Source organism: Dendropsophus ebraccatus, chromosome 6 (genome assembly GCF_027789765.1).
Source record: "Dendropsophus ebraccatus isolate aDenEbr1 chromosome 6, aDenEbr1.pat, whole genome shotgun sequence".
Taxonomy (NCBI): Eukaryota; Metazoa; Chordata; class Amphibia; order Anura; family Hylidae; genus Dendropsophus; species Dendropsophus ebraccatus.
The window spans coordinates 55,637,313-55,662,180 of NC_091459.1; the positions used below are offsets into that span (position 1 = coordinate 55,637,313).

At 42.3% G+C, this 24,868-nt stretch overlaps 1 protein-coding gene across 2 annotated transcripts in view; it reads right to left on the reverse strand.

Moving 5' to 3' along the window:
* Window positions 1-20,756, reverse strand: part of NHSL1 (NHS like 1) — a 157,507-nt gene extending 136,751 nt beyond the window's left edge. For both annotated transcript variants that reach the window (XM_069975016.1, XM_069975014.1), the window contains exon 1: window positions 19,443-20,756. In XM_069975016.1, the coding sequence (XP_069831117.1) occupies window positions 19,443-19,740 (298 nt within the window). In that variant the 5' untranslated portion in view covers window positions 19,741-20,756. The remainder of the gene's footprint in view (window positions 1-19,442) is intronic.
* Window positions 20,757-24,868: the final 4,112 nt, after the last annotated feature.

Sequence of the window (24,868 nt, forward strand, 5' to 3'; positions counted from 1 at the left end):
ATCATTGGGTTTGGAGACATCTATAGTGCCTCATTCAGATGTTTGTTGTTTTAGGTCACATATACTCTGATAACAGCTGATAAAATAGCTTCTATTTAAAAGGGCCTGTCCCTAGATGTTTTCAGGCTTCCTGATAAAAAAAAGCCCTGTGGGCAGTTTACACCAGAGTATATTTACACCCTTTGATAAATCTCCCCCATAAGTGTTATAGTTTATTAGATCTGAAAACTCTGCACGCTATGATGCCAAACACAATAATTTATTTACATATTTTCTTTTGTATACTGGGAAAGAGGGAAATTGTAACTTTTATTGGGGGAGAGTTTTTATATATATATATATATATATATATATATATATATATATATATATATATATATATATATAATCCCTAGGGGACTATTACCTGCAATCATTAGATTGCTTATACAGATCAATGCTATGCCACTGCACAGCACTGAACAGTATTATCGTTGCTTTGCCTGAGGCAGACCAAACGAGAAGAAAGTTTGCCGATCCAACAGGATGGAGTTAAGTATTCTTCCTCGGTCTGTCAGGGAAAGTGATCAGGACCCCTGCAATCAGTCAGTGACAGGTACTTCCCTGTTACTGGCTTCCTTAAACAATGTGAATGCTATAGATCACAGCACTTAAGGGGTTAAAGGCACACATTAACCCCCAGAAGACCCATGTGGTACGATGCGGTGATTACCCATGTCATACCTGTACACCGCTGTGTACTGTGTGTAGCTGTGTAGCTATAAATAGCGGGTGAGGACTATCAGCAGCCGACCCCTTACCATTAATGATGGGCCACAGTGATCACGGCGTTTATGTGTGACAGGACCAGCTCCTTATTATTATTCTGTGCAGCTGATTCAGAGATATCCTTCTGAATAACGGGGACAATTGGTAGTCCTCTCTATTATGTGCGTGTGCTCAGTAGTCCTTGATATTCATAAGCACCAGCTCTCTCTTCCCACCAACCACTGATTGGCAGTTGTCTGCCTATACTGCTGAAAAATGTCACAACTAGTTATATAATGTCCACAAATAGTGCTTGGCCTCGTACACACAGAACACCTTACCCTGAGAAGTTACCTGAAACAACAGGAAAACTGTAAATAATGTTCATACCAGAAGAAAAGTATTCTGTAAACCAGTATAGATGTCATAACTAACAGTTCACAATTCTAGTGGTAAAAGAATATACTATGTTTTCAAACATAATGTAAAGCACATGACAAAGCGCTAAACTAATAATATTCCCACAGTCTTCTCTGGCAGCGATCCCTAGGATGTGTGCAGAGCATTTTAATTTGTGCTTTAATTCAATTACCAACCCACGGCCTTCATGAGATGACTGCACAGAGAGCAGAGCTGGACACCAACACACTGAGAAGTGCTGCCCTAAACAGCGCGCTCCGGGCAGCGGCCCAGGCCACAAATGCTCACTCAAAAACAATGTATTTTTTCTTCCTGTCCTCTTAGAGGAGTATAGTCCATTCCTGAAGCTGATGTTTCTACATGACTTAGTATAGTCTGATAAATAAGATACAAGAAAGTGAAGAACTTAGATGATCGAGAGAACACAAGACCTGATGCTCTCCATTACAACATTTATAACCGAGAACACGTTCACTGTATGCAGTGTATGTATGAAGACCTGATAACAATGACAGATAGTACAGCAGTCCAGGAATCTTCGACCTGCAATGGGTTTTTGTTGGAAGAGAATAGGACACCTAGCAACAGCTTATGGGTAAAGACAGCTGCCTCCAGATCCGTCAAAAAAAAAAAAAAAATGGCCGCGCCAACCACCGTCAGCCAGAAGAGCCTTGTGGTCATGTGAGCACGTCTCTAAATAACAATGGCAGTCTCCTCTGAACAATTTCCAGGAGGCATAATATCCATTTGATTTCCTCGTCATTTCCTAAAAATTATAATTACTTGCAGTGTAATCCACACCACTAGATAACTGGGGATGTTACTGCAAATAGTTTTCTAATATAGTCTCTTTATTTTATTTCATTTTAAATCAGCGTTATACATATGGACACTTGGGGGGGCGGGGATTTATCAAAGGGTGTAAAATTTAGACTGGTTGCCCACAGCAACCAATCACAGCTTCTCTTTCATTTTCCCAGAGATGAAAGCTGAGCTGTAATTGGTTGCTAGGGGCAGGTGTTGCCCGTCCTGTGGTCCATGCTCCCTCCATGCTAATATTTGGTCTTTTCTCAACAAGTCTTAGGCTATGTTTACACAACGTCAAAAAAAGATTAAAAAAAACAGTTTATTGCTACCATTTATTTGATTTCAATGCATTGAAGTCAATGAGATGACAGACGTCCAATGCACACAATGAATAAAATGACAGACCTTGTTGGCAGGGACGTCAAAATAATTATCGTGTCAATTATTTTCTGACGTCTTTTGCAAACACTGGAAATATTTATTTGTTAATACACAGTTCTTCTTTTTCCACCGGCCTTTCACTGTTTTTACAATAAAATTCAATGGACTTTTCAATTAAAGACGCACCACCCAAAGGCCAATCAGTCCACCTTAGCAAGAATAATGTACCAACAGTCATCATTGCACGAATAGGGGGCCAAACAGCAAAATATACAACCTGCATGATGAACTGGGACTTCCTGTGTTTGGTCTCTTTTTTGGAACAGAGAAAAGACCAAATATCAGCATGGAGGGAGCATGGGCTGCAGTTTGAATATATGAACAGCGTTGATTTCAACATAGAAAACTTATAAATAAGGAAAGTGAGTATATTGCAAAACAGCTTGTTATCACAACTCCTGTTGATTAAAAAAAAAAAAATTGCGACAGGTACACTTTAATGAATAATATATGAAAAAAATGCAATACTTTATGTAAAGTAAACAACTAAACAGTATAACTTTATTACACTAGAACCAGCAGCTTCTTGTTATTGCATTGAAGCTGAGGCCCTGATCTTTTTTTTACTTCTTATCTGACCTGAAGATGTAGATGAAACAACCAGGGCTGGGGTTTACTACTGGAAACAATGAATTGTAGATAAGGAATTTGTGAAGGAAGGTTAATATGTACAAAGGGCCCATTGACAAGGCCACATTTATGTATCAAAATGGCCACCCGGCAGTCAGTGTAAATTCTTTTAAACAAATCCAAAGCTACATGATATGCATTCAAGTTAACTAGATTATACCCAGTATAGTATGGTTTTCCATTCTTAAAGGGATTCTCTGGTTTAAGTAACCAACAAACTATAGGGTCTGTGCTCTGATCTCCCTGGTTCCTCTGTGCATTTCACCAATTACGTTCCCTGCTCGGCCAGTTCCAAACACACTGCAGCCAATCACTGATGCGGCAGTAGGTTCTCAACGTCATCAGCAAAGCAGGGAGAGTGCGACCAGCCCTGGCATGGGTGAGGTGAGTATGTGCGATTTTGTAATTTTACAGCCTCATCAGTGATTTCCAGTGTCCTGTGTGTACATGAGGTGTAGAACTATTTCTAGCTATTATATACAGTGGAACCTATGTTCTTGAACTTAATTGGTTTAGGAAGGCAGTTTGAGAACAGAGCAGTGTCTTCCCATAGGAAATAATGTCAATGTGTTTAATTGGTTCCACCCACCAATAATTACCTACAATACTCATTTATTACATTGCAAAGTGCCCAGTTTAATCCCTACAGTACAGTACAGTGCTAGGCTGGGTTCACACTACGTATATTTCAGTCAGTATTGTGGTCCTCATATTGCAACCAAAACCAGGAGTGGATTGAAAACACAGAAAAGCTCTGTTCACACAATGTTGAATTTGAGTGGATGGCGCCATTTAATGGCAAATATTTGCTGTTATTTTAAAGCAACGGCTGTTATATTGAAATAATGGCAGTTATTTACTGTTATATGGCGGCCATCCACTCAATTTCAACATTTTGTGGACAGAGCCTTTCTGTGTTTTTAATCCACTCCTGGTTTTGGTTGCAATATGAGGACCACAATACTGACTGAAATAGTGTGAACCCAGCCCTATACTGTATAGTACAATCATGACAAAAAAATGCTAAACAAAACCGGCAACAGTACAGTAGTGCACTCCAGCAATCTTATACAGTACTGTGAAGCCTCACCAGTGCTAAACTCACCAGGTACAACCCACAATCCATGCTTGAAAGACGTTTGAATACCAAACACTTTGAGTTCTGATGGGTTTGAACACCGAGGTATTACTATAATCCAAGACTGGGCGCCAAAAAAGTGTTTGAGAACCGAGCAAGAGTTCGAGAAATGAAGCAAACTTTCCTTGAAAATATTGTTTGAGAACTGAACTGTTTGAGTTAAGGGTAGTTTGAAAACTGAAGTACCATTGTAACATGTATATGGGATTTTCAATACATTTCCCCTCTGCGGGCTTTATCTCTAATGTTAGAGAGGGGAGCCTAGTATCTACAATGGCTTCCATACACTGCTTCCACATCACTCATGCTACAGTATCCCTGCAATATCCTCACATCACCATGGCTTTAACCACTACTAGCTCTGTGATTTCTGCTTACCAGTTTATAACTGAACTGGGAGGTTTGGGATCTTCCTTCACCCATCACGTTTAACCCATGAAGTGCTGCTTCCTTGCTTTGCTGTTGCTAAATATAGTTAGATATAGATTTTTTTTTCAATCCATTAGTATTCACTTCCACCCATTTACTTTTCTTATACTGTATAACATCCAATCACGCAATGTAAGGAAATAGGCGGAGGGGGGCTAAGTGAAACAGTAGCTGTCGAGCTGTCAACCAGCCTGTTTGTTAACTTTTATTAACTGAACAATCAAAGGGAAAATACTCGGCCCCTTTGTTTCGAGGCTCTTGTTAAAAAGTCATTTGCAGAATCACTTAGGCTTGGTATTACACTTTCATAAATAACTTCTTCCAATTGTATAACGGGACAAAATAAACAGAGTTTTCCTTTAGGAAAAGATTAAAAGAATCGGCTAAAACTAACCCTTTTCTTTGAGTTTTTAAATTTAGGGCTTGTTACAAAATGATTAAAAAGGAGTACGCTGGCAAAATTATTATTATTTATTTTCAAATCAACTGGTGTGAGAAAGTTATTTAGATTTGTAATTTACTTCTATTAAAAATCTCCAGGCTTCCAGTACTTATCAGCTGCTGTATGTCCTGCAGGAAGTGGTGTATTCTTTCTAGTCTGACACAGTGCTCTCTGCTGCTACCTCTGTCCATGTCAGGAAGTGCCCAGAGCAGGAGAGGTTTTCTATGGAGATTTGCTACTACTTTGAATGTTCCTGACATAGAAAGAGGTGGCAGCAGACAGCACTGTGTCAGACTGGAAAGTTGATTAGAAAGATTTTTTTTCTTTGCTGGAGTACCCCTTTATGTGCATGAGCACATTCAAACTCAACTAAATTGTGGATGTTTAGTACCTGAATGTGGTCTGTCTGTTACTAAATAAATGCCCCAGGACATTGCTCAGCTTGTGACCATACCAAATAACTGCCCCAAGCTTACCATCACTTGGCTGCAACTCTGCAATAAAAACTCCTGCCAACCAACCTATGTGCGGTATGCTGAAAAGCAAGACAATAGACGAAAATGCTGCGATTGCTTAGGCGAGCACCCACTCTTGTCTGCTTATCACCTTTCTCTGCCATAGTCCTTTATTTCATTTTACACTGGAAAGTTAAGACTTGGAGGGAAATCTTAATCCCTTCAAACGCTCCATCAACTCAATCTTGTCAGAAGTACAAAGCCTCCAAAGAGGATGTGATCCAAAACTGTTAAGGAGATAAATTATCAAGAAAAACGCTTTGGATGCCTGGAATCTCCTACTAGGGGGATTCATCACAATAGTGATAACATGGAGGTCAATATTAGAGTTGACGCCAGGTCAGCTCTCCTTATGTATAAGTAATAGAATGCAAGATTTTATTAGTCTTTTCACATAAAATTCTGAATGGCTATAAGCTGTGAAAATGATTCAAGGCAAAACTGATTGGTTCATTCTGTTTGCAATTACAGTGAAAAAAAATGGAAAATTCTGTTGAAAAGAGTATATAGTCAAACTAATTTTAGTCCATTGATTTTTTTATTTACTGCTGCTCTGGACAGTTCCTGACATGGACAGAGGTGGTAGCAGAGAGAACTGTGTCAGACTGGAACAAATCTACCACTTCCTGCTGAACATACAGCAGCTGATAAGTACTAGAAGACTGGAGATTTTAAAATTTACAAATCTATATAACTTTCTTAAACCAGCTGAAAGAAAAAAAATTGAGCTGGAGTTCCCCATTGACACAGAATGACCAAAGATTTCAATCAACATGTTAAAAGTTATACTGAATCTTTTCCCACAAAGATCTATACCAATCTGCTCAGCTCTTCCTGCTCTATAACATGATGGCGATGCAGTAAAATCCAGTAATAATGGACGTCACAGCCTTCGAGGTCCTGCGGCATCCATGCTTTCACTGGTCAGAGATATTTTGGCAGCAACACAATTTCACACTCCACAATATAACCCTGGATCTGTATACATGTCTGAACATCATCAACACTACACTTAACCGTTGAACTATTTTCTGCAGACATCTCTGGTGCTTCATCCTAATGCTGGAACCTGACTAACCCCATCAGCATCTCCTGGTCTGTGCATTCTCCCCCCTTTATGCCGGATGAATGAGCTGTGCCTGTCCCGTGACTCAGCCGTATTGAGCAGCGTGTCCCCAGAGGCATAATACTCCCAGTCTACGCTTTGTTTCTTTCCATGCTATTAGCGGCTTCTTTCAGGACACATGCTTAGTTATGATGGTTTTTCTTTTTTTCTTAATCCTCCCCAATACAGACAGAACAAAAGCCGCAGCTTGCGCTGTCCTGCTGAGTCTCTACACAAGTCCAGCTGCGCTCTTCTTCCCTGACACCCATCTGCTGCCACCACCAGCGCCAGGTCTGAGCGGCAAAAGGCGAAGCAGATGCTAGGCTGAAGTGACAAACCCTTCTCAATGAATAGGAATAATTGGACACTTAACAACACCAGCGGCCTTGCATGTAGCAGAGCTGAATTTGTTATTTACCAATTTCTTTTGTTCACAACCAGATAAGATAACTGAGAAGCATTGCCTAATGTGATGAGCCACATAATCATCCTATCTGTCATAGATGTGTCATACAGAGGTCAGGATATATATGTTCTCGCCATGTCCATATACATGCTGGTATCATTTCTTACTCAAAAACATCTACATATATACTGTGCACATACTTGGGTTTAGGTCAGTGACCATATCACGTCTTCAGTTCCCTCTACACGTTTGTTTAATTTATCCAGATTTTTATCAGCAAGTGCAGATAAATTTCCAGAACCATAGGATTCTATTCAGCATGGATATCCTTCAGTATTTTTCCTGAAAGGCGTCTGTGCCGAAAAACAGCTCAGGAAAATATAGGAACTATCTGGAAATCCGGCATGGATGCCCCGTAGAATCCTATGGGGCCATCCAGAATTCCGGACAGCTACAGATGTACACCTGGAATCTGTACAGAATTCCGGATGCATTTCATGGTAGCCTGGGCCAGCGCCAGCACCTTGGCAAGTCCTACTGGGTGCTGACATTGGCCCTTTAACTATACACGCTCCTAATTAGCCATTGGCTCCTGGCCCATCAATCAATCCTGTGGCGGTAGGCAGCATTATACCTCAGAACACAAGAGGCTGCTACTTCCGCCCCAGCATTGACGTCACTCAGTGCCAGAAGAGCGAAGGAAAAGTCAGAGGAGCGCACCACTGCAGCCTGCAGCAGGTGAGTATGATTTTTTTTTTTACAGACAAGAAACTGTAAAAACGGCCACAGACACATGAACTGGGCCCTAGAAAGAACAGAGATTGATGTGTGCTACTGTTATATGCCTGTGCACATTCATACACAGATACTTCAATAGTACTGAGGCAACAAGGGCTGTACTGCATAGTTGGTGCCCGGTGTCATATTTGAGTTTGGTTGTGGGCCCCTTGCACTGAAGATAGGTTTTCTGAATACTGTCATCTAAAACAGCAAAAAATAAACTTATCACATTCTTAAACCTAGAAGAAAGCCACACATGCAGGATCCATTCCCTTCACTTGATCAGCTGTAAGAATGAGACATGTAACTAGAATGAGTTCTAAAACTTGTTACTTGCTAGGAACGCCATCCCACCCCACTGGGTATGAGAACCAAGGTTACCCTCAATCCCACAGCATTCCTTTGGAGAACACACTGCAAACATTCTGGAATACTGTAACATACTGTGTGATAAGAAGGGAATTGTATACATTAATGCCGATGTCCCAGGTTTTAGCTGTTATCTCTTTTGCTCGATATGGCAAAATATCAGGAAAAACTGGGTGGAAACCAACATAACCAATGGCCCCTGATATGATGCTGGACAGTTCAGAAATGTGGCTTCTGTGTACACTGGCATTTCTGTCAGTCTGCAGATCTATGCTCGCCATACCAGAACACCTAGGTAAACCTTAAAATGTCACTTGACATGTCATAGAGACATGTTTAAAACTTTAATTGGTTGGGGTTTGGGGGCTAAGATTCGTTTCCTGAAAAAGCAGGGAGAAGCGATTGGCTAAACGCTTCTCTCCCTGTCTCCCTGCCTGCTGCAAGAGGCAGCATCTGTAGTAAGTCTGTGGAGCCCATCTCCTGCAGAAAGATAGGGAGAGAATTGCTTAACTTTGTGCTTCACCCAACTGGTTCTATCAGTTGGTAAAAGTGTCAACAGGGGTACTTAGGCAAAAAAAAAAAATCTTCTTTCAGATCAACTGTTTTTAGAAAGTTATATAGGTTTGTAATTTACTTCTACTTAAATATCTCAAGTCTTCCAGTACTTATCAGCTGATGTATGTCCTGCAGGAAGTGGTGTTTTCTTTTCAGTCTGACACAGTGCTCTCTGCTGCCACCTCTGTCGATGTCAGGAATTGTCCAGAGTAGGAGAGGGATTGGCTATTGCTCTGGACAGTTCTTGTCATGGACAGAGGGGACAGCAGAGAGCACTGTGTTAGACTGGGAAGAATACACCACTTTCTGCAGGACATACAGCCGCTGATAATATATATTTACAAGACCTGAGAATTTCTGACACTAGTCAATTTGGAAGAATTTTTTTCACCTCTTTAAGTGAAAGTGCAAATCAGGTACATTGCTTTAAGTTTTTTTACATGAATATACCAGCGCCAACACAGGGATGCCGCCCGCCTCCAGGAATTGGGCTGCGGAATTGGGATGCCTGTGCGCAGGAATTGGGCTGCGGTTCAAAAAAAGGACCATGGCACCAGCATCTCTGTGCCGCCGCTGGTCTATTCATGTAAAAAACTTAAAGCGATGTACCTGGTGGTAAATACGCTTTAAAGGAATTTTCCCACAAAGAACACGGATGTATTTGCAGGTGAGATGATACATGATTGATGGGGTCCGACTCTTGTTATCATGATCAATGGGAGTTCACCTGCTAGGACACCAAAGATGATAATATTGATGGTTGCACTCCCAGCAGACATTTATGAGTGTCCTATATGTCCCTTTCTGGATCCCATTATAACCCAATAGCATCTGACAGGATTATTAGTTTACAATTGGATCCAGTATAGCAGTCATGGTCCCAGTCTATACAGAAGCCATCATACTTACCATGCACACGAGCCCACTGTATATTCACTATATTTACAGTGCTGTGAGAAAGTCATGTTACATGAGCAGTCAGCTGACTATAATGTCATCCCCTCTAGAACATGCCCACTGCCTATCTAAAGAACACAATCCCCATTACTATGTACTTGTTTGTTCTTGTCAACAGGATGCAAGTTTCAACATTTAAAACCTTAAGTCAGCTGTTAGCCAGCATTATAAGATATTATCATGGTGCTCTCCCTTCAGCAGGCACGGACACCAGGAAGCCATCCTTTTTAGCATAAATATAATGCAGTTATCAATCACATTGACATACTATGGATGCATCTATGGTCAGCTTAAAGTCTGCAGATTTCAGGCTCAATTTATCTACAAGAATATTTCAATATTTATATAATAACTATTAAATTTAGATTATGATTATTTTTACTTCATGGAACCACAAAAAAACCTGTAAGTGGTATTTCTATATTCTTAGAAATCCCTTTAAAGGGGTACTCCACTGAAAAAAAAATAAATCAACTGGTGTCAGAAAGTTAAAGGGGAACTCCACATAAGGAAGGATTGTTTTCTATTAAAAGTTACATAGATGTGTCTATACAATGTATTATCATATCTGTGCGGTTCTGCCACACTGGTAGCAGATGTTTTTTTATCGTAATCCTATACATAATTATATCTAGTTCTTAAACTACAAGGACTGTGACTTTTACTATGATGTATATATATATATATATATATATATATATATATATATATATATTGTGATTTGACAAGATTTAACTCCCTTTTTCATGGCGCAGGATGTGCAGGAGCTCAGTTCTATAAACAAAGTCAAGGACATTACCCAACCGGAAGCAGCTGATGAACACAACATGAGGCAGATCCTTTTATTTCCATGATGTGTGCCCCTACAGAACTCAGCAAACCTTTGCCCCTTTGCTACTGCACAAGGTCTATTTGAAGTCATATAACTATCACTGAATACTCCTTGATGAACTTCTATATGAGTCATGGACAGACATGACCTTTATGAACTGAAAGATACACACTTTTTTGAAGGGGTTTGTTTAGGATTAGAAAACCATGGCTGCTTTCTGCCAGACACAGCATCTTTCCGGCCCTCATTTTTGGAGTTGAATACCTTGCACAACCTGAAGACAGGGGCGGTGCTGTTTTTGCAAGAAAGTTTTTCTAGTCCTTAATAACCCCTATAAAATTTCTAAAACTTTTGTGACAAATAATACACACAAAACTCTTTGCCATATGAAAAGAATAGTCAGTCAGGGTCGAGCAACCAAAATATTTTGTCCAGCTTGTCTGTGACTTGCTGTCACAAGACTATTTTGCATTTATGGCAGTGACTGTTCCGTCCCAGTCACAATGTGACACCATTCATTAACTTTAGATACAGGGTAGTGCGATCTGTGTCAAGCGACCATAATAAATACAGTGAAATAGCGTAGACGATTTTTTTCTACTAACTATATGTAATTTTTATGGATTCAACACTAATAAAGAACCAGTTTTTTATGGACCTCATGCTGGATAGTCTCCTTTTCCTTGTATGTAGAAAATGAGGAGAGAATGTTATCTAAAGTGCATGCCCATGCTTAAAGGCTTCTATACACATTCAATAACTGTTCGGTTTTCAGTTATATCAGTTATAGGAAATTCAAACGGAGACAGACGCAGTGCAGGTGAGTGTAATAAATATGTTTTTTTGTCTATTCTTTTTTTTGTGCTGAGCGCTGGAGTTGTCCTTTAAAGGAGAACTATCAACAGGTTAGATGAATCTAACCTGCTGATAGCTCCCTATTGCGCAGGAGACACCAAGGATTAAGGTATGTATCTTACCTTCCTCCTCTGCACTGTTCAGTTAGTTCTTTGCTCCATGGTCCTGTAAGACCGTTAGGAGCACTGCCCCACCCACATATTGACGATCTGGCCTGCTCCATTGATTAGAAAGGGGTTGATTGGCGCTTTGGGGCGGGTCAGTGCTCCTAATGTTCTTACTAGACCGTGGAGCAGACAGACCTTCCTCCTCAGCATCTCCTGCACAATAGTGGGGTATCAGCAGGTAAGATTCATCTAACCTGCTGATAGTTCCCCTTTAAGCTGGTAATACTATTTATTAACATTCTGTTTATCTTGGACAAGTTTTAGGATCTGTCCACACTTCTGTACCTTTCCTTAAGAGTCCAGTTACTATAAGTCCGCATTTACACGTTACGTGTTCTACAGAGAACACGGACGTGGAATGCATGTAACGGACCCCTCCGCCCAGGCAGCATCTGTAATTAGATGCTGGGAGCGGGGGAACTGTATTCATTTGCGCCGTGCTGTAATGAATCAGCGGTCATTACAGCAAAGCACATCTGCATACAGTTCCCCCGCTCCCAGTATCTTATCACAGATGCTGCCCTGGTGGGGGAGAAGTCCTTGTGCAGAACACAGAATGTGTGAATGCGGCCTTAGAATAACACAGCCTACTATACCATATAATCTAGTCCAAAAAAAAAAAATAATGCGAAAGATCCTTCATAAATTTGTGGATTGCTAAAGATGACTGTAACAAGGCGAGGTGTATGGACCTGCTGCGCTCTCCTACTAGGTTGGACTGCATAAAGCAGTAGTATATAGTAGTAGTGTGAGGCGGATGCAACCCAGCAGTCTGCAGAGGTAGAATAAAGTGACACTTTCTCTTCTTTCCTATCACACATATCACACATGGACAGAGATTCTCACCCTCCTGCACGCTCCAAGGTCACAGAGCAGCTGTTCACACCTGGATATTCCATTCCCTCTCTTAGTACTAGAACAAACATCTGCTGCAGGCGGCTCTCCATTCTCATGTTAACAAACATGTTCCACAACAGGGCACAAGGTTTTTGGCTCCTTTTTATATTTTTGTATTAAATTGGATTAGGAAAGTGTAAAAATGAATAGACTTTCCTAAGGGAAATGAAAGCAATGCACTACAAAGCTTTTATCCATCGCCCAATGGAGTCAAGGGAATTCTGGGACTAGAACCATGTAACTGACCCACTGTGCTGCACTTATCTGCTTCTACCCAAATACAGAACATCCAGGTATCAGTATATAGAGCTTGGGCAGGGTCGAGCAGCTGTAATATTTTTTATACAGAGGAGTGGATTTTCAGTTTTCCATTTTAAGTCCCAGCAGAAGTTGTGATATACACTGCAGCCTTTCATTCATCAAATAGGCAGAAAATTAAGTTTGGTGAGATGGAATAGAACTGCGCCCCTTATAATACATAGGATAGAGAAATGCTTCTCCAAATCATGAGAGCTGTGGGTTGTCTCTGACTAGTGCATAGTATAGGGTAGCCTTAGGCTCAGGCATCCATATTACCAAGGAATAGTGGCAGTAAGGTAAGAACGGAGGCACCAGTTAGATAGATGATAGATAGTAGATAGATAGACAAGAGATCTCATGTTTTCTTATAGCAGATCATAAAGTAATTTCTACAAGAAATCCGGTTAAGTTGTCATGGATCAATAGTATAATGGTCGGATGTAGATGACCTGTAAAGTCACAGATGTTACAATGCCCAGACTTGAAAAACCGTCAAAAACAACAAAGTGACCCATCATTAAGTGATTGTTCCAAAGGGACAGAGGTGACTTTGGGCAAACAAATGCTGGGATGAACATTTCAGCTGCTCCATTAAATCAATGAAAGGACTGCAACTTGATCACTTCATTGTAAAGCAATAAATCCTACTGAAGAGACACTGATCACAATGTGCCACATTTTAGCCTTTAGCCCTTTACATAGTGTACCTAACAATGCTTACTGATGTCTAACCTCTACTTACCATAGTTGTGGCCCTATGTCAGTAACTGTTCGGACACATCATCCATCCAATGGAACGATATCCTTTTTGACTGTACGTTTTCTAACAACCTCATAGTCATGTCTCCAGTAAAAGTATAGGTCAAAGTTGGAATCCCCCATGGGTAAAACTGAAATTTTTATTTTTACGGGGCACTTTAAATATATATATAACATGTAGAAGCAACAGGATAAATGGGATGATGTGGCTACATACAGATTCTGATACTTAAAGGGGTACTCAGGAATTTTTTTTTCTTTTAAATTAACTGGTGTCAGAAAGCTATATATAGAATTGTAATTTACTCCTATTTAAACATTTCCTGTCTTCCAGTACTTATCAGCTGCTGCATGTCCTGCACAAAGTGATGCATTCCTTCCACAGGGCCAGCAATAAGGTATAAGATAGAAAGTGCTTTTGACGGCCAAAAAGATCAGTTTGACACAGGGAAGTTCTTAAGTAAGGTGAGTATACTTTTAGCAAGTATCCATGTTTTCTTCTATTAGCCATATAGATTCGACACATAGGTATACAGAGCCAGTGATTGTGATTTCACAGTAATCCCTTAATCTTGGCTGATGAGCAGTAATATAAAACCCCTCTTCCAAGCCCACAATATCTCACCCTACACTGACTCTGCACTACAGAGCTGTCTAATAGTCATTTGGCTTAGTTTTGTTCCTCCTCTTTGAAGTGGTTGGAGGGGTTTAGCTTCTGAAATTGATGTCTTTTCAGAGACCTATAATTAATCTGTGCAGGATGAATCCATGTAAAGCATGCTCTTCTACACACAGAGCACTGTCCTCCGGACCAGCCAGGCACATCCTGCTAGGGGATAATACTAAGCATGCAGAACACCCTGCTCCTCGTCCGCCCTTCGGGTTTATTTTTCTAATACACATGCTGAGGATATTTATCTGCCGTTTTTCCATTGCTACATTCTTCGCATGTTATGAGGGGAAAGGACTCCAAATCCCAATCTTTTATGGGACTGGGATAATTTCCTGCACCTGTGAAAATACATGCATCGAAATTCTAGACTTTCCATCGCGGGGTCCTGTGGTCAAGGTATGCTGGTTAAGCTTTCTGCCAGTAGCTCCCATCCCACAATGAATTGTGGTGTCAGCTGCTTTCCACAAGTAACCACACCTTGTTTTCTGTATGTAACTCAATGATCATTTACCAGTCGGATACAACCTTGTTAGCTCTTACATTTACTGGTTAAAAAGAAGGGCAGGATTGGCCCTTATAGTAACACAATCATATTGGTGGATAGGGGGCCCAGACAGCTACCAGAGAAGAGAAATGTACGTATGTATAGCTGTATGCATAGCACTATGAATTACTGTTAAAGGGTTACTATGGCGTTTTCATGTCAATTAGTGCCAGAGAGTTTTATAGATTTGTAATTTACTCTTCTATTTAAAAAATCTCCAGTCTTCCGATACAGCTGCTGTATGTCCTGCAGGAAGTGGTGTATTCTTTTCAGTCTGACACAGTGCTCTTTGCTGCCACCTCTGTCTGTGTCAGGAACTGTCCAGAGCTGTAGCAAATTCCTGTGTCAGACTGGAAAGAATACACCACTTCCTGCAGGTCATACAGCAGCTGATAAGTACTGGAAGGTTTGAAAATTTTAAATAGAATTAAATTACAAATTTATCTAACTTTCTGACACCAGTTGATTTAAAAGATTTTTCCCCCTAATTCATATGTTTGAGAAAACATTTAGATATAATATTATTACAACATCATCACTTGTGAGAAACACTTCATTATTATAGCGGACATAATGCTGTCAGCTATATGTACCTTCTCACATGTTTACCATGCTGGGACATGTATAGAGATCATAATCACCAACCTGCTGCTTTGATCCCATACATTCTCTGAGGCTTCTAATAATTGTATAAGACTTAATAATTTACAGGCAAGGCCGTACCTGTTATTGTATACAAGGCTATAGTCACAAGTTTAACGTAGGAAATATATTGGATCAAAAGTAATATCTGTATTAAAAGGGTTTTCCGGAACTTTTATCCACAGGATCAGCTTCACTTAAATGTCTGACCAGCGGAGCACCATCACCCCTGCTGAACAGAGCTGTGTCTCTGGCATATACACAATGAATGGCCAGAATCAGTTGGCTCCATTCATTGTGTAGTGGTGGAGTTACTGCAGCACAGCTCCCACTGAAGTGAATTTCTATTTCACAGGATGATTATATTCTGTCTGATAAGTGGCACAGAAAAAATGGCCGTAAACGGTTCTTCAACAAAAACAAATTCTTTCAAATCAACTGGTGTCAGAAAGTTAGATAGATTTGTAATTTACTTTTATTTTAAAATCCAGTACTATCAGCTGATGTATGTCCTGCAGAAAGTGGTGTATTCTTTCCAGTCTGACACAGTGCTCTCTGCTGCCACTTCTATGCATGTCAGGATCTGTCTAGAGCAGGACTCTCTCCTCATCTACCAGTCTGCCATTTATCTTATGTAATGTGTTTTTGATCTTGTAATGTTCTGTTTGTCACACCCTATCGCTTGTATAGTGCTCTGGAATCTGGAAGGGCGCTTTAAAAATGAATAATAATACGTTTTCTATGAGGATTTGCTTCAGCTCTGGACAGTTCTTGACATGGACAGAAGTGGCACTTCCTGCAGGACATACATCAGCTGATAAGTACTGGAAGAATGGAAATTTTTAAATAGAAAAGTAAATTATGAATTTACATAACTTTCTGACACCTGTTGATTTCAAAGAAACAATATTTCACCGGAGTTCCCCTTTAAAAGAAAAGCTGCCCAAGGCAACCAATCACAGCATAGCTTTTACATTTCAACTGTTGTACTGTAAGCACTTTCACACAAGTGTGAGCACACTATATATTATAGTGTGTATGGGTTCGTACTAAACACCATATTTATGGAGGCCTGACAAGTTTAGTTTGCATCAGGTGTCCTGGCTTACCAGGCCCAGGTCAGTAACCTGAACCCAGTGACATACATCTTGTAAGGGGATATGGTGGACAATATCCTAATACCGTCTTAATACATTACCCCTTATAGTATCTATACATTTTGCTACCTATTTCATGTGACAGATATTATTATTATTATTATTATTATTATTATTGTTATTGTTATTATTGTTATTATTATTATTATTATTCTACATAATAGTTTTGGATGGGATGACCGTAAGGGTAGGCACTGTGTGAATGTACACACCATTATTTGGTATAGAAATTCTAAATTCTTCTTGAACATTCCATTCTTGAACATTCAGCATTTTTAAAAGAAAACTGCAACATGTTGATGACTGTGGCATGTTGATGTTCCCATTATGTTTCAGTAGTAGAAAGATTTATGCATGTCCTGTAACCCAGTATATAACCTCAATGAAAGGTGAGGGAGCTACATTAGTCAGTTATGTTAAAAATGTACCTGAGAACAAAATAGTAGGAAAGCAGGCGACCAAAACATGATCCTGCTCCTTCAGCTATTGCTGGTATGCGGTTTAGCTTTCACCACTATGCTGGCAACTTCTATTAAACAGGTTCATTTATGTATTTTTGTAAGTATTATATGACTTCCCGATTTCCACAGAACCTCACCCAGTCCCAGAGTGAAAATGTTACATAGCAGCACAATGTAACTTTACCTTTAGTTCAACTATGAGACTAGAACAACAAAAGGGCATAAGCAGCAATTCCTTATACATAGTCCTATTACCTGTAATACCAGTAATGGCAGCAGTGATAGCAAAAAGCTGAGAGAAAGACAAATGGACAGCAGTCATTGCTATAGGCAGGGTTATCAGCAAAATGCCTAATAAGCCCACCTTCACTCATCTCATGTGACACCACCACCTAAGGCTACATTCACACATTCCGTAATTTAGGGCCCATTGACTTCAATTGGGCTGTTCACACTGTCTGTATATTTATAGATCCACAATCCGCAAAAATTGCATCTGCAAACAAAAGCTCTAGTGTGGACTATAATTGTGGCATAAATTACCCCACAGAAGTCTATTAAAGCATCCATAAATTTTCTGGATCTGTCATTTTTGTCACGACCCGACTCCCAGAGCTGTGCGGGCTGTGGCTGCTGGAGAGGATGATGGCAGAGGGATGCTCAGTGTCCCTCCAGTGCCCTGTGTCCCTCAGTGTCCCCCTGCCATCATCCTCTCCAGCAGCCACAGCCCGCACAGCTCTGGGAGTCTGGTCGTGACATCACCATGTTATCCAGGAAGTGAAGCCCTGATGTAGTAGTAAGTGCAGGGGAAAAAGCCCTTTATAAGAATTTCCCATAATAAGTGTATATTCGTGATTTGTATAACTTTTGGGGGGCAATTCAATACTTAAATAAAAATTCTCAGCTGACTTCTCCTTTAAGGGCGGTCCTCTCCTGGCTCTGTGTCATGAGATTAGTCAGGCTCCCTCTGATTGCCTATGTAAGCCTTTGGATCCCGACTGATGCCAGGTAACAGGGAGCCAGGCGCTTAGCACAGTCTTCCCCAGGTTTGTTCTCCCAATCGGTAAGGGTCTAAACACTTTGAACATGACATACAAATGACAGTGACACTTCAAACCATTCCAACTTATTAATCACCTTTCCCTTTTTTGCTGATCCTTTAAAAATATGCATTACCGATGCAATACAGATTCTTTTCTTCCTGAAAAACTACTGAATGTGTGAGGCTATGTTAACACTAGTTTTTTTCCTCTCCGGTTTTGAAATGAAAAAATGATGTCCGCTGTTTGGCCGCCTGTCAGTGCAATGATGACTGTTAGTACATTATTCTAGTTAGGTGGACTGATTGGCCTTTGGGTGTGTCTTTAATTGAGAAGTCCATTACATTTAATAGTAAAGACCCCGTAAGGTTGGTGAAAAAAGAAGAACTGTGTGTGAACAACTAAAAAATAAAGTCCGTTGTTAGCAAATTTTGACGTCCACGCAGACAATGTCTATCATTTTATACACTGTGCGCATTGGACATCCGTCATTCCATTGACTTCAGTGCATTGCACTGAAATCAATAACAACACAGCGATAACGGATGTCTTTTCAAATAGCAAAGGCAGCTGCCTAAAGGCCCTATTCCATGGGGCAACTATGAGGAGCAAACGAGCAGCAGCGAGCAGGTGAGTGCGGGAGGGGCCACGGGGAGCTGCGGGGAGGGGCCACGGGGAGCTGCGGGTGGGGGGGGCTGCCCAGGTGATAGCTAGATCGTCCGGGCAGCCCATAGAGGATAGTGGCGGTCTGCTGTCGCCGCTCCTGTTCCTCGGGGCGACAGCAACAGATCGCTGCTATATCAGTTGTTTGAAAAACAAACGACTGCAACAATCAGAACAATGTTGGCTGATCATTGCCTTCTGTTCCACGGCACGATTATCGGCTGTAACGGCCTTTACTCTTTTTTTGATGTGTGAACAAAGCCTGAATTTTATACAACGACCTGTATGTCTAGGTCACATGTTCATTGTCTAGGTGTACCCTTTTAATTGACAGGTGGCATGGCCAAGACTTACATATATGGGTGGCAGGGTAAGCAATAATAAAAATAGAAATCCAGAACTAGGTGTGCTTGTATGTGGGTGTGTATTCAGGGTTGCAGAAGGTGCAATGACATAATTACATGACTGACAAGGTGGCCAGGGATGGGCTAGAGAGGAATAATTCTGAGTAATACCTGCTTTGTGTCTGCAAATGTAATAACAATGATAATAATAACAATAGTAATAATATTAGCAGGAAGGACCCTAACAGGGTCATGGCACCATCCTATGCTGTCACACAACCTCACTGACTCATTCCATAGACAGGGGGCAATAGTCTTCATGATTTGTATTCAAGTAACCAAAGAGACAGGAGCTGAGTTTACTTACGGACTGGCACCTTCCTGTGGTCCAGGTGGGTTAGGGTCTGCTGGAGGGATGCCAGGCGGTGCTGGAGCCTGGCACTGCGCTGCCCCAGGGTGGCTGCCTGCCCCTGGATGTTGGTGAAGATGTCCTCTGCATGGCGAGAGAGGTCAGACAGCTGGTGGATGATCCGCAGCATAGAATAAACGCTGACCTCATGCAGTGATGTGAACACCAGCGATGAACTATCCTGCGGTTTGTGCCCATCACTGGTGCCCAGCCTGCACAGCCTGGTGGGCTGCACTGTTCTCAGATGGAAGGGCATCACATTAGCTGTATAGTACCAGTCCCTGTGAAATCAATGACTCCAGGGTGATTCCCAGTAACCTGATCCTTCAGATCCTTCCACCTGGCATGAGCAGCATAGGAAGCTATGGGCACTATGGAGAGGTGGGCATCCACAACACAGTGCCCTATTGTGGCTTTATGGAGAACGCCCTACATTTGTATTCCTGGCACATATTAAAGTACCCGGCTCAATAAGAAGAACCAGTGATCACTGAGGGGGCACAAATCCGAACTCTTCACTTCTGGATCCGAAACAACAAAAGGAAAGTGCGAGAGATCCGGAGCAGAATAGACATAAGAGGAGGAGGTGGAGGTCCCCTATAGTCCCAGAGATGCAGCAGGGTCTGGGGTCTCCTCTAGTCCCAGAGATACAGCAGGGTCTGCGGTCCCCTATAGTCCCAGAGATACAGCAGGGTCTGGGGTCTCCTATAGTCCCAGAGATACAGCAGGGTCTGGGGTCTCCTCTAGTCCCCGAGATACAGCAGGGTCTGGGGTCTCCTCTAGTCCCAGAGATGCAGCAGGGTCTGGGGTCTCCTCTAGTCCCAGAGATACAGCAGGGTCTGGGGTCTCCTCTAGTCCCAGAGATACAGCAGGGTCTGGGGTCTCCTCTAGTCCCAGAGATGCAGCAGGGTCTGGGGTCTCCTCTAGTCCCAGAGATACAGCAGGGTCTGGGGTCCCATATAGTCTCAGAGATGCAGCAGGGTCTGGGGTCTTCTCTAGACCCTGGGAAGCAGCAGAGCCTGGGGTCTCCTCTAGTCCCAGAGATGCAGCAGGGTCTGGGGTCTCCTCTAGTCCCAGAGATACAGCAGGGTCTGGGGTCCCCTATAGTCCCATAGATACAGCAGGGTCTGGGGTCTTCTCTAGACCCTGGGAAGCAGCAGAGTCTGGGGTCTCCTCTAGTCCCAAAGATGCAGCAGGGTCTGGGGTCTCCTCTAGTCCCAGAGATGCAGCAGGGTCTGGGGTCTCCTCTAGTCCCAGAGATACAGCAGGGTCTGGGGTCTTCTCTAGACCCTGGGAGGCAGCAGAGTCTGGGGTCTCCTCTAGTCCCAAAGATGCAGCAGGGTCTGGGGTCTCCTCTAGTCCCAGAGATACAGCAGGGTCTGGGGTCTCCTCTAGTCCCAGAGATACAGCAGGGTCTGGGGTCTCCTCTAGTCCCAGAGATACAGCAGAGTCTGGGGTCTCCTCTAGTCCCAAAGATGCAGCAGGGTCTGGGGTCTCCTCTAGTCCCAGAGATACAGCAGGGTCTGGGGTCTTCTCTAGACCCTGGGAGGCAGCAGAGTCTGGGGTCTCCTCTAGTCCCAAAGATGCAGCAGGGTCTGGGGTCTCCTCTAGTCCCAGAGATACAGCAGGGTCTGGGGTCTCCTCTAGTCCCAGAGATACAGCAGGGTCTGGGGTCTCCTCTAGTCCCAGAGATACAGCAGGGTCTGGGGTCTCCTCTAGTCCCAGAGATACAGCAGGGTCTGGGGTCTCCTCTAGTCCCTGGGAAGCTTGACAGTCCGGTGTCCCTTGTAGTCCCTGGGAAGCTTCAGAGTTCTGATGCCACCTTAAGTCCCTGAGAGTCTATCCTGGTAGCTGCATGGTGAGTACAGTAAATTCAGTGCATCTTCAGAGGAGCCTAAACTTGCAGCAGCAGTGGTGGTGGTGGTGGTGGTGGTGGGGGCACTTGGCAGCCCAGCCGGTAAGGCAGAGTCTTGTGTTTCAAATGAAACAGGAAAAGAGCCTTTCTGGATCCCTCCTCCTCCTCCTCCTCCTCCTCCTCCTCCTGTGTACAGTCTGCACACTCTTAGGGAGGGGAGGCAGGAGGAGTGCACTCTCACAGTCCCAGGGCACAGGACAAAGGAGGACTCAGCAGACACCTGTGGATCCCTCAAGTGTTTACATAGCAAACTGCATGGTCCTGGCAGCAGCCATGAATCAGCACTGGGCATCATCATTACACTCAGCTGGGCAGCAGGATCACACACACAGCAAATACACCAGGCTGTAATGAGGAATCCTGGCCCCACTGTAATGAAGCTGGGTATACAGAGGCTAATTTTATCCACAGTGAAACATTGCAGAGATTTAGTATTTGTGCCCATGCCCAGGGCTGTAGTTGCCATTACGCACTGGTGGTCCTGTGCCTAGAGCAGCAGCATTGTTGAGAGGGCTGCACTTGAAGAAGTAAAAAAAAAGCAATATATTTATACATCTGATGTAATTCCTTCTTCCATGCTGTAGCCTTTGGAAAAAAGAAAAAAACAAAACAAAAAACAATTTCTCCCTTTAGTTGAATGCTGCTGATGGGCAGGCAACATAACTGACGGCCAGGCAATCGTTCGGCCGTCAGCTATTGAAGGTGTATGGGCACCTCAACTCATTTTGCTGCCTGTTGGTGAAAAAACTGCATGCAAATCATTTTGACACTTGTGGAATCATCCTAAGTGCCATGTGTCTATGGTGGTACAAGCTCTAAATATGGCTCGCAGGCATAGACTAGGCAGTCATTGAATATACCAGACTTATCACAGAGGCTCAGGCCGTCTCATAAATCTGTTGCATTCTAGGGGGACATTCACACATTCCGTATTAATAGTCTGTGCATGGATGATCTGCTACAGAGTGGAATTCGGAACTCCTGGCATTATCATTCATTATGATGCTGGAAACTTCAAAACTGTTGAAATATTTGCTGTGCTGTGCTGTGAATCTATGATCTGTGGCAGCAGGGTCAAAAGAGGCAAAGCCTAGGGCAGTGGCATAGTACATTAGAGGGAACAGTGGCACAGTACATTAGAGGGCAATGGTAAACTACATTAGTGAAGACGGAAGTACAGTACATAAGAGGACAGTGGCACAGTACATTAGAGGACAGTGGTACAGTACATTTGAGAGGACAGTGATACAGTACATTAGAGGACAGTGGTACAGTACATTAGAGGACAGTGGCACAGTAAATTAGAGAACAGTTGTACAGTACATTAGAAGACAGTGGTACAGTACATTAGAGGACAGTTGTACAGTACATTAGAGGACAGTGGTATAGTACATTAGAGGGGACAGTGGTACAGTACATTAGAGAACAGTGGTACAGTAAATTAGAGGACAGTTGTACAGTACATTAGAGGACAGTTGTACAGTACATTAGAGGACAGTAGCACAGTACATTAGAGGACAGTGGCACAGTACATTAGAGGACAGTTGTACAGTACATTAAAGAGGACAGTGATACAGTACATTAGAGGACAGTGGCACAGTAAATTAGAGGACAGTTGTACAGTACATTAGAGGACAGTAGCACAGTACATTAGATGACAGTGGCACAGTACATTAGAGGACAGTTGTACAGTACATTAAAGAGGACAGTGATACAGTACATTAAAGAGGACAGTGATACAGTACATTAGAGGACAGTGGCACAGTAAATTAGAGGACAGTTGTACAGTACATTAGAGGACAGTAGCACAGTATATTAGAGGGGACAGTGGTACAGTATATTAGAGGGGACAGTGGTACAGTACATTAGAGGGAACAGTGATACAGTACATTAAATGACAGTGGTACAGTACATTAGAGGGGACAGTGATACAGCATATTGGGAGGGACGTGGTATAGTACATTAGAGGGGACAGTGGTATAGTACATTATAGGAAAAGTAGTATAGTACATTAGAGGGCAGTGGCATAGTTCTTTAGAGAGTACAGTGGCACAGCACATTAGAGGGGACAGTGGCACAGTTCAATTGGGTTTGGTGGCACATCATTAGTTGACAGTTACATACATCATTCGTGCATGCTTGCGCAGTACATTAAGGAGCAGTTAAACTGTTTATTGTGGGGGTAGTGGTAAAGTACATTAGCGGGGGCAGTGGTATAGTACATTGGGGGACAGTGGCTTTGTATATTGGGACACAGTGGCTCAGTAGGGGGGCAGTAGCATTAAATTACTTAAGGGGGTACGGTGGCACAATGAAGTGATGTAGGGGGGCAGATTGGCACAATTTCAGTATCCTATGATCACCTGCTTCATCCCTGCCATATCCAGTGCCCCTCTGGTTCTCTATGCCACCTTTGTTTATTTCCCTGCAGATATTACCTGCCCAGTCACTGGCATCAGGCGTCTTGTGCCATCTACTGCAGAGGCCAGTGATTGACTACAAGATACACTGGCATATCATGTCTGCATGGAAGTATTTTTTATTTTCTAGCAATAACAGACTATATTTCTTTTCTGTTTTTTTTTTAGATAAGTAGGAGATAACTATTTATTCTGCCTCTCACTGAATCTGACTAGAAAAAGGAGGGGCCAAGGTGACATTTTTCACCCTACACCCTTGGGCAGAGGTGTCACACAGGTTAGAGGACAGAGAAGTAAAGTCATAAAACAAGAGGCTGCACTTACAGGAATAGAGGAGATAAGAACTGTGTGTTACCCCCTGCTCTCAATGTGGTATCTGCCTATGCTATTCACCAACAAGGGTTAACAATAAATCAATTTTAACTATTGATTATATAGATTGTTTTTACTAATTGTAGCTATGGGCAGGGCAACATTAGCATTACAGCTGCTGGACCTTCAGCTCCAGGCATGTACAGGTATGGCTACAGGTGCCTGCGCTTAGGGCTCCTCTATTTCTTCCTGAGCCTTAGGGTACTATTACACAAAGCAATTATCGTCCGTATTTGGCTGATAATAGTGTCATGTAATAGGTCATGTTTTAAATCAACGATCAGCCGACATGCACAATGTCAGCAGATTGTTAATTTAAAGCATGACCTAAAATCCCCATAATGTCGATGTTGGTGTGTGTAATAGCACTGACAGCGTCTGGGGAAAGAAAAGCAAGCAAGAGCTGACCTGACAGATTGGATCTCGCTTGCTCTAAAATATTGGGCCCTTACCTCTTGTGGCAGCTTATAGCACCATGAGCACAAGAGTGCGTTGTTGGAGACAGCATATCTATATGACCATGGATGTGGGGAGGGCCCAAGCCAGATGTTTGCATCGGGGTCTGTGAACCTCTAGTTAACCCCCTGTATAGAATTATTTCGGAAGGGTTATATGAAATTAAAGGGTGGATTTATCATTTTCACTATATCAGATGTGCCAAATGGGTTTTGCAGTTA